At 36.7% G+C, this 11,160-nt stretch overlaps 1 protein-coding gene across 1 annotated transcript; it reads left to right on the top strand.

Annotated features, from left to right (window-relative positions):
• The first annotated feature begins 1,455 nt into the window (after window positions 1-1,455).
• Window positions 1,456-3,959, top strand: LOC149163325 (putative beta-1,3-galactosyltransferase 8). The gene is made up of 6 exons (XM_089429082.1): window positions 1,456-1,569; window positions 1,681-1,745; window positions 2,429-2,640; window positions 2,824-3,081; window positions 3,193-3,280; window positions 3,788-3,959. Exons 1-6 carry the CDS (start codon window positions 1,456-1,458, stop codon window positions 3,957-3,959), a joined length of 909 nt encoding a protein of 302 aa, XP_089285208.1.
• The last annotated feature ends 7,201 nt before the right edge of the window (window positions 3,960-11,160 follow it).

Genomic DNA, 11,160 nt, shown 5'->3' with positions numbered 1-11,160 from the left:
GTTAAGAAATCCCTCCTCTTTGACGGCAAGATCTTCATGTAGTTAAGAAATCCCTGCACAATAACACCATATTTTATGCGGTCAAATGTCAAGTTGTCAATATCAGTCTTACCTCATGTCAATAGGATGTTTAATCTTAAACGGTTGCCATTAGAGAGTCCTGGATCTCTCTGCTCTTCTCTGAAGGCATAGAATTTGTTGTCTAACAGCGCAAAGAAAGCAAGCCGTTCACAACATCACCTACCTACTCCCAAGTCATTAACTGCACGAAGCCATTCAAATAAGCCATTAACTCAAGTGGTTCACCCACTGCACACAGAAAGTGGTTCACCCGCTGCGCACAGAAGCCATTCATTCACTGCATGAATTGTGCCATTGGGATTTTCCGTCGGGACTTGGATGAACCCAGAACAGGAAGAAGAGGAAGATATGGGGGAATTGGTTGAGTCACCACAGATTGATATGTCTCTGGTTTTTCTATACCGTCAGGATCAACACACAGGTTGAAACATCCCAGGTATTCCTATACGGCATATACTGGATAGTTCTTTGATTTCTTATCTTTACTTACAACGTATTCCAGCTTCGTCGCTCGATCATGGCGATCTTAGGGTGCAGGTAACGCGACACTTGGTATCCATGCGGTAGCATGAAGTCCAGCGGTCCAGCTGTGGCGACTTTTATATATTTATATATTCTAATTGTCATATTATTTTATTTAATAATTTTTTATATAACTTTTAATTATTCGTTTTTTCTTTTTATTACTAGCCTATTTATTACTACGTCCAGTCTCTTTGCTAATCTAATTGAAATTCATAGGCTTCATTCAGGCCTACTGACTTCTTGCATGGCTAGTTTTTCAGGGTTATCTGGTTGGAAATGGAATTACAGATGAAGCATTTGACAGCACACAGGTGCCTTGCCCTGCCGTGGTAAATTTCAATACACCCTACGTATTTGAAACCAGTTTTATTTGCAGTATAGCAAATTTGTAAGGCCGTTGGAAGCTAGAATGACATTAAATTCTTAATGCACTTCGACGATTTCTTTCGTATTTATGGTTGAACTGGCTATAATTTGTATTGAATCGTGAATCTTTGACATCATCTGATCCAGGACTCCTGTGCTAAAAGTCTGACTTTGGCGGAAATTGTATGAAGACTGCCTTTTGACAGCAGAATGGTGCGAACTCCGGCCTCCTTTCCCGTTTCTTTAGATGCCAATTCAAGTTTTACCGTTTTTCTGTTTTGTGGAGCTCAAACCATTGCTGGCTCCTAATGCCTCTTTTGTTTACAGAGTTGAAATGCAAACGGACAAGAAACCGGGCTTAGGCTTAGGCTTAGGCTCGTTGGCAGGGGAAAGTTTGGAGTGCTCCTCTGCGTTGGCAGGCGAAAGTTTGGAGTGCTCCTCTGCGTTGCGAGTTTCTGCATCGGTATGCTCTTTACTAACAGAATGTGGAGCAATCCTGAGACGTACGATGACGTTGATCCCACGCACAAACGGGAATTGCAAGTTCTTTCTCAAGATTGTGAAGACAAGCATGCAAGTATTAAAGCAGGAAGATCTGTAAGTATTTAAGCAGGAATATTTGTGGGTTAAGATGTTGAAAGTGTTAAGAATTTAAGGTATACTTCATACGACTTATTATAATAAGTTATATTGTGTGCATTTCATTAGGAAGTTCAAAATGGCGAAAGCAGAGATATAATGGGGGAAGTTGCCAAGACACATCAAGCCATTCAGTAAGTAGTAGCAATTACTTTTTTCGACCTGTTTATATTTTTGTCATATCACCTTCAATCTGAACAAAGTCCTTGCAGTTAGAAACTTGACTTTCTCCTGTGTTCCACCTGTGCTTCTGAAATTCTGTATATTCTTCTGTAAAATGGCTTTGCTGGCCCTCTTCCATGTTAGGATCCACAGTTCTTCCAATGGCTGTCATCGCAAGTGCCGTGTTCGCTCCCTATCTTATCTATGCCATTGAGTGAGCAGTTTTAAAGACCTTATTCTACCTGTTTATGTGACTATTCTAGCACTCTTAATTTGAACGAAGTCATTCATGGATTCCTATGATGATTGTGTTGTTTCGAGGTAACAGGCAGCGGCTTTCATTGTTCTCTTTCGATTTATGGCTTAACTTATGTCGGTTGTCATTCATGATCACTACCCTGAATATTGCCTATTTCAGCTACATTTCCTAGTATTTTGCTAATTCATCATACGTATTTAGCAGTTCATAGGGTAGTCAGTTGTAGTTATCAAATGCCCTTGACACTGAGGTGGCTTTATCTTTCTATGGTTTAGGCATCGATGGCACAGGATTTCTTGTTATTGTATAAAATTTGGATTTGGTCTTTGTTTGTGTGCACTTTTTTGAAAACAAAATTGAAACCCTTCATTTGAGCTTGCAAATTCTTGTCTCCAGATCGTTAGACAAAACAATTTCTTCTCTTGAAATGGAATTAGCAGTTGCTCGGACTGAAAAATCAACCAACCTCAATGGGTCACCTGTTCTTGAGAAGCCTGATGGACAAGGCCCTGAGGTACGCGAGAAGGCATTTGTTGTGATTGGAATCAATACAGCTTTTAGCAGTAGAAAGCGGCGGGACTCTGTTCGAGAAACTTGGATGCCACAAGGTCCATATCAGTTATTGCTAATAAATTTTTAGGTTTTGAAATCTGGTTAATAAATAATAAATGCTTTTAATTGCAAAAATAGTTCTCATGAGCGTGTATGAACCTAGGGCAGGGATATTCTACTGTCTGTAGCTTTTCTAGATATCTGTTGATTTTGATAATTGGACCTTTTGTTCCTCACAGGATCCAAACTGAAGCAGTTGGAGGAGAAGAAAGGCATTGTTATTAGATTCGTTATTGGACACAGTGTTACACCTGGTGGTATTTTGGATCGTGCCATTGATTCAGAAGACGCACAGCATCATGATTTCCTTAGATTGGAACATGTTGAAGGCTACCACGAGCTCTCAGCAAAGACCAAGACCTATTTTTCTACAGCAGTAGCAAAAAGGGATGCAGATTTCTATGTTAAGGTTGATGATGATGTGCATGTTAATTTAGGTACCAATCCCTCATTCTTTTAGAACCAGGATAAGTTGATAACTACTATCAATGGAAGGATATCTTTGCCCTATTCTGTTATCACTAAGAACATACGGATGCTCTTCTCAGGGATGCTGGCCACCACTCTTGCACGATACCGATCTAAACCAAGAATTTACATTGGTTGCATGAAGTCTGGACCTGTTCTTGCACAGAAGTAAGTAGCTATGACCAAATAGCATAAAGCAATTTGGGTTTCCAGAGAATATCCTAAAATACTGGACCTTTCCGAATTGAATTTGTTTATAATTTTGTGAAAATTGTGATTGAAGATGTATAGAGCTAAATGATTATAGTCTTTTGGATTTCAGAAGCAAATCATATCCTTGTGCTGTGTTCTGTCACTCTGTACAAAATTCAAATTAGTGGCTTGTAAACAGTTTCCGAAGTCGTTTTATATTTAGAGGGGACATAGATGTCTTCCATGGAATTGAGGTTCTTTGTTTGAATCAAAAGCCATGGTATTATAAAACTTGAATGGCAGTAAATCATGTGTAGACTGCTGTGGAGTTTGAAGTTTAAACTGAGGTGTTCTTTTAAGGCTGCCTGTTGAGGATTTTCGTGTGCCTGCTGCAATACAAAACCTTGGTTCTCGCAGTTTTCTAATATTTACTGTCTTACATTTAGGAAAATGTGCTAATAAGAATAATTTGTGTTCTTTCAGAGGTGTCAAGTATCATGAGCCAGAATATTGGAAGTTTGGTGAAGAGGGTTTCCTTCTCTGTTACAAGTGTACGACGGATGCTTCAAATATGCATTTGGGTCTGCCATGGTGGTGCAACTCGCATGTTTTATGCTTCTATCATCTCTGCTCGGATGCCGGTCTAATGTCCTAATTGTTAGCATTCGTGCTTGTCTTGTATTCTTCACATGTTACAGTCTGTCATAAGAAATGCTTATTTTCAAGGTCAAATGTAAGCTCCACGACGGTTTTCATGTTACTCGTGTCTTGAATTGATGACGATTCTCTGCAAGTTAGTTATTCAATAATGTTCAGATCTTTGGTATATAGTGCTCACGTGACTATTGCTATTGCAGTTGTGTGATTTTGGGCTAGCAACATAAACTGGTGCATTCTTTTGAAATATTGCGGGGCATATTATATTATTCGTGGCACAATAGGCTTGTGGATGACCCTTTCCAGTAATATATCATGTAATATTGCAGCCCATAGTTAATGAAACTTACACTCTTTCTTGTTTACTATTTTGACATTTATCATTGCCTGTTGTCTGAGTTTCAGAAGAAGTTGACGCAGTCTACCGAAACTGGTACTTCAGCCTTACACTTGCATCTGTTCCTTGAGACTTAGTAGTTAAGTAATTCATTCGACAAAAAAGCAGGAGAAGCTCCACTGCGTTATCTGCCCAGCTCTCTAGACCGCACTATCCACTGCTATCAATGTATGTCCCATATCACTGGCAGGTTCAAGTCAATCCTTTCATTCAATGCATTAGTGTGTAGGTTATATATGTCAATACGTCATACCAGGTATATATCGTTTACTGGGTATGGCTGGAATCAAGGGAAGTAGTCCTCAGCGTGCCCCACCCCATTGAGTTAGGGCGTGGGTTATTAGAGTCAAGTGACATGCTTATATTAGAATCTAGATTGCAGATGCATCAAGACACACTCTAACTTCCTAGTCCTATTCATCCTTTTTGGTCGCTGCTGCTGAAGATTAATGGACACTTATGAAAGCAGCTGCAGTATGGACACTTATGAATGGTATTCTTTATTGATCCTAGTAGTTGGTTTATAAAGACGTTTTGACTAATTTGATGGTAAAGTATCTCAAGCCTAAATTCAGATTAATGCACACTTTCGTTGTCCTTCAATCACATGAATACCTTCTTCTTCTTATCAATATGCTTACTGTTGTACCCTGCTCTTTACATCAATCCAACTGCAGTGTTCTGCTGCAACTTTTCCTATCTGCATATTGCCATGGGCTTGGCAGGCACCAAGTAAGGCTCTCCAAACAGTAACATTAGGTTTAAATGGCATTTTTTTTTATAAAATCATATGCCTCATCCAAACAACTAGATCAACCATACAGGCGTAATGCCCTGTTCTTTAGCCCTAGATCTTAAATGTTAACTTCATGCAGGGACTCGCTGCCTCGCAGCTGCCCTTGTTTACACTAATCTTATATTAACAAAGAATTAAAAATATAAAAATGCTATGATCACACGCACCTGATCTAAGAGAGTCATGGCGTGCCCATATCACTAATGATACCATACTATATTGGATACTCTATTACATAAGTAATATTACACATTTATACATTTCACATTTTATTAAGATGAATATATTATTTTAGTTTATGAAGATAATATTTAACAAGCTTCCACGGTTAATTAATTAGAAAAAGAAATCTATATTAAGTTAAATTTAACCAGATTTAAAAAGCTAAAATAAGCTATTTATATTAAAACTAACTTATAACAGGTAAAATAAACCATTTACAGAAAAACTAACTTTATCTCAATATAATAATAACAATATAATTGGTATAATCAAATATCACAAATTAATCTAAATAAAAATGTCGTGGGACAAAATGAATTTTTAACGGTAGGCAGAAATGGAAAATCAAAAAAAGATTCAGGGCGTAACCGGAACGTACACTCATCATTGGATAAGCATGCAGCGAAATCAATCCCAATATTTTGACTATTTCAATAACTAGGTGTTGTTGAATAATTTCCACCTAGTTGAGTTGGGTTGTTTTTAGGAGAAGTTTTTATAGGTTTTTTTTTCTCAATTTTTTAAAATTTAGTAAAAATTGATTGAAACTGAGTAACCTTGCACAAGTTATTTATTTTAAAGATTTTTTAAAATACAGTCAAAAAAACCAATTTAAATAATCCAAATCAAAATTTCACCTCAAATTTTTCCACAAAATTCTTACACCCCAAAATCCAAAAAATCACACTGAAAACCATTCCAATTTCCTCTTAACCAGCCAAGTGGATTGAATTTTTTTACGTGAACACAGAACCCATTTTTGGGGTGTGGGAACGCAGACCAACATCCTTTGGTTTCACCATGGATTTTCGGGATACCCTTTCCAACTTGATCGAACGAAAGGGGGTCTCCGTCGGCAGCAACGATAGTACTTTAAAACGTTAAATTTATTTCTAATTAAAATTATTAATTCTAATAATTTCGAATTACATTTTTTATAATTTTTATAATAAACTTAAAAATCAAAACATTCAAAATAATATAAAATTTAATACTTATAAACCACGACAAACCAAAAAACGAAATAACATATAAAGTTTAACAAAAACAAACATGTAAAATACTTCAAACAAATTTCGAAACAAAATTTCTTTCCCTGAAAAACTGCTTCTACAGCACACGTATCTTTGACTTGTGCCAAATAGTCACCGTTTCCAATTGTCTGTCACAACCGACACTGTGTGTTTTAGATGTGTGCCCTATCGAAATACTATTAACAAGCATCGAAATTCATCTGCACGATATTCATCTGACAGCTAAATACAAGCAAATCCATTCCAGCAATAGTATGCTCAGTAAGTATATACAAGTTACGCTGCACACTATTTCAGCGCCCCGGCTCCTCTCAAGATGTTTATAAAACTCCAAGCGGACTTTGGGGTTCGGAGATGGTATCCAGACTGGGTTTCCATCGCGACAACGCCGAGTGCTTTGTCACTGGTTGGATTAAAGGGCGCACCAATACATTTTCCATCACCATGTTCACATTATTGGCTGAAAGAAGAGAAGCGAGCTCTTCTTTTCTAGCTCGAACCTTCACACGCACCGTCGACCCGTCTGTGGATTTGGAAGAAGAAACGATCCTGACGCCGCCTCTATTAATCTTATTAACCACATCCTCATATCCTCCTTGTTTTATTGAATCCTGTAACCATTGCAGCAACAGTATGCTCAGTACGTATATACAAGTTATCCTGCACACTATCTCAGCGCTCCGGCTCCTCTCAAGATGTTTATAAACCTCCAAGCGGACTTTGGGGTTCGGCGATGGTATCCAGACTGGGCTTCCATCGCGACAAGGCCGATTGCCTACTCACAGGACGCACCAATAAATTTGCCATCACCATGTTCACATTATTGGCTGAAAGAAGAGAAGCGAGCTCTTCTTTTCTAACTCGAACCTTCACACGCACCGTCGATCCGTCGGTGGATTTGGAAGAAGAAACGATCCTGACGCCGCCTCTATTAATCTTATTAACCACATCATCATCTCCTCCTCCTTGTTCTTTTATTGAATCTCTGCCGCTGTCTGCACAACACTTTGGCTGCAAACTGGAACTACCGCTCCGAATGCTATCATAAGAAGAAACTCTTGCAAAGTGCCCTCCATTGATATTGTTGTTGTAATCGATGAGTTCATCTACTGGGAGTAAGAGAGGGAGGAGATAATAGAGATGAGCAGCTCGAAGCTCTGCCCTTTCTGGAAGAGGTCGAGGGAAACTGCCCATCCCAAGTGGAGGACCAGCGGGTGCCTCAAAAATCTCATGATTTGGATGATCGATGAGTATTTCCTTCACAGAAACAGGACTCCGTAGCTTCATCACCGATCCGTCGGCTTTCATGATCTTTATCCGACGACCATGACGATCGATTCCACCTCGCAGCAGTACGTTACCCATGCTGTAATTTTCTATATTCTGTGTATCCTATTGCTCGTCTGCTCCTATATATTTATACACACAGATGAAGAGCTGTATTTCTATATTCCATGTATCCGATTCCTCCTCTGCTTCGCATATACTTTTGTACACAGAGAAAGAGCTGTGTGTAAATATAGAGAGAGACTAGAGTAGAAGGGTTCATTAGAGAGGAGATTAGGAGCTTAGATTGATTTCGTCGCGTAAGGCGGCTACAAGGAATACGGCACGTCAGGATGACACGTGGGATTAGGACTAATTCACGGTCCAATTTTTTAAACTAAAGCTCCTCCGCTACCTGATTGATCAATTTGGACGGCCTTGTTGGACTTTTTTCAATCCATCCACGTGAGGGTTGGTTGTTGACTCCATCTCCATTTTACCGCACGTTTAGCCAAATACGTGATTTTTTTAGTGGATTACAATATAGGTAGAGAAGTAATAATATACCTGATTAATATATTATTGTGATTTTATTTTATTTCGTTGTGGATTTGTGGATTTAGAAAGTGTTTAAAGGATTTAAATTTGTTTAATCGTTATGTTTTTATGATTTAAAATATTTTTTTTGTAAGTTGGTTTATTAAATTAAAATTTTAATTGTATTATGAAATGTTTATTTAGGTAGTAATGTTTATATTTTTGAGATTATTTTAAGGAAGGTTGTAAATGATATAGGCAAGAATTATGTATATGACTATTCAGGGTTATTTGTTTCATTAAAAGTTTAAATCGAGTGTAAATCTATAATAAAGACTTGGTACTTGTATATATTAGAATTAAGAATTAAACATTTTTTTTATCGTGGATTTGGGGATTTATAAAGTGTTTAAAGGATTTAAATTTGTTTAATCATTATGTTTTTATGATTTAAAATAATTTTTTTGTAAGTTGGTTTATTAAAGTAAAATTTTAATTGTATTATGAAATGTTTATTTAGGTAGTAATGTTTATGATTTTGATATTATTTTAAGGAAGGTTGTAAATGATATATGTAAGAATTATGTGTATGATTATTCATGATTATTTGTTTCATTAAAAGTTGAAATCGAGTGTAAATCTATAATAAAGACGAGGTACTTGTATATATAAAAATTAAATACTTTTAAAGAAATTTTATATTGAATTAAACATTTTAAAAGAAATTTCATATGTGAGAAATTTTATTTAGGTATGAAATGGGTTTAAAAAAAAATATTGAAATTATTATATCTCTTAAAATAATGTGAGAAATCTGATTTATATATGAAATGGGTTTAAAAATGGATATATTGAAATTATTATAGTTTTTAGAATAATGTGAGACAATGGACATGTCTACAAAGGAAAGAAGATGGTTGTTGACACTAGAAAGTTTATGAAGAAGATCATTATTAAGAGACTAGAACTTGATGATTCTCACAAGTTAAATGTTACTAATGAATGCTTATTAGTAAGTTGGTGCTCTCCTTGCACATTGGCATTCTCAGAAATTACATATACTAATGGATGTCTATTAGTAAGTTGGCGTTCTCCTCGCACATTGGAAAGATGGATCACCCAAAGCAATGGAGAGCAAAGAAGGGGGTCCTTGAGCTTGGAAAGTGCAATAAGAAAAAAACGATTTATTTGAAGAATTAAATAACCTTCACACGACTAGGATTGGGGATCACATTTTTAATCATTCATATGATGATATTAGTTTATTTATATTGTCCTTCCATTGGATTAATATCAAAAACTCTTTACCCCACCACTCCTCCCACTCCCACCCGCCCAACCAACCAACCAAAATGTCATTGTATTTATTTAAATTCCTATATTAAAAGGATGTTTATTTTGTATATATGCTTAGTGGTAGATTTGATTGCATTGTTGTGTTGTTCACTCACATATTTGTCTTCTCTCATTTCTATATTTAGTTGATATATAAGTTTGTGGTGCACACATACATGAAAAACACACACTACAGAATGGAGAACACAATGAGGACTTGAGACCATATGTCTTCACTTAGTTGTTTAAGACATTCTATTAGTTTTATATTAACTTGTTACTTAGTTTAAATAACTATTGAATCCCAACATTCCATTATGAGACCCTCTTTTATTTTATTTTATTTTATTTATTTATGTATTATTTAAACTTTTTTAGCATTTACCAGAAATCATGCAATGATTTATTCGATTTCTTCATAGATCACATAATATTCCCTTCAATACTTTTCTAATTCAATCATACCAATGGGTAATTTTATCCCAATACAATTGTTTCACTAGCTTTTACAACCCACATAAACTTAGAAAACAAGAAGCAAACATACTTACACAACAAACACAAATTTCACACTACACTATACTTTATTGATCAAACAATGGTTACATATATAGGAGTAGATCAGTGACTAAATTCAATAAAATTGGATTTTATTTAATAGAAATATCTAACCTAGAAACTCACAACAATTAAGAACTTGTAATACACATGTAACACACCTGGAAGCATTACTTCCAAGTCTCTCTGTTAATGCTTACATGTCAAACATTAAAATCACAAATTACAATAAAAATACTAATATTTGTGTGGTTTCTCTTCATTAGAACTTACACCCACTCTAGAGTCTCATAGACTGATCCGGATTTAGACAGGAACGCAATAGATTACAGAGATAACCATAAATACAGAGATGCGATAACCATAAAAACAGAGATGCAGCGGAAATAATACTTCATTTCATTACTGTAAAATACTGAAATATGTTTACAAACAGAAATGGAAAGAAACCAGCTAGGGCGATGGTAGCTTATCTCTGAGAAGAGATGTGGCGGCTACATGCCTCTGAACTGTTCCGAACTGTATTACAATGAGGCTCGAAGGCCTATTTATTGTTGAGAAACAATGGAAAACCCTTCACATCCCGAAACCTAACCCTAGAAGATGAAACGCCAAATTGTGGGCCCCGTTTGGGTAAATTGGTACATCAATTTCCCGGGGTCGTAACTTTGGCATACGATCTCCGTTTGACGCGTACGATAGCTCGTTAGAAAGATCTATCCGAGTACTACCACTTTGGGAGGCAACATTGGTCTACGACCCATGTTGCCCCAGAATCCCAAAAAAACGTCGTTTAGGGCCTCAAAACGGCTCCGGAAGTTTGGGACCCGAAAAAACTGCTAAAAATAGTAAACTGTGCTACAATTTAGGAAACTGAAAAGACTGAAAGAGACAGTTGTGGGGGTCCAAATGGGTTGGTGGGTGGCCACCAACATCCACCTGGATCATTGCTCCCCCCTTAGGAAGCAATGGTCCCCATTGCGTTGAGTTCCTCCATCTGCTGAACTTGTCCTGCAATCTCTGATGTGTCCAGTGATGGTGGGAAGCATGGTCG

Source organism: Pinus tabuliformis, chromosome 5_1 (assembly GCF_031772625.1).
Source record: "Pinus tabuliformis cultivar Carrire ecotype Pingquan chromosome 5_1, CPIR1, whole genome shotgun sequence".
Taxonomy (NCBI): Eukaryota; Viridiplantae; Streptophyta; class Pinopsida; order Pinales; family Pinaceae; genus Pinus; species Pinus tabuliformis.
Note: the sequence above shows the minus strand (reverse complement) of the source record. Positions and strands in the feature narration are given on the sequence as shown.

Excerpts from the sequence above, each read along its gene's own strand:
- LOC149163325 (XM_089429082.1), top strand. The coding sequence starts at position 1,456 with ATGTGGAGCAATCCTGAGACGTACGATGACGTTGATCCCACGCACAAA. Across the intron at positions 1,746-2,428 it reads AAGACACATCAAGCCATTCA|ATCGTTAGACAAAACAATTT; the intron begins GTAAGTAGTAGC and ends TCTTGTCTCCAG. Across the intron at positions 3,082-3,192 it reads TGATGTGCATGTTAATTTAG|GGATGCTGGCCACCACTCTT; the intron begins GTACCAATCCCT and ends TGCTCTTCTCAG.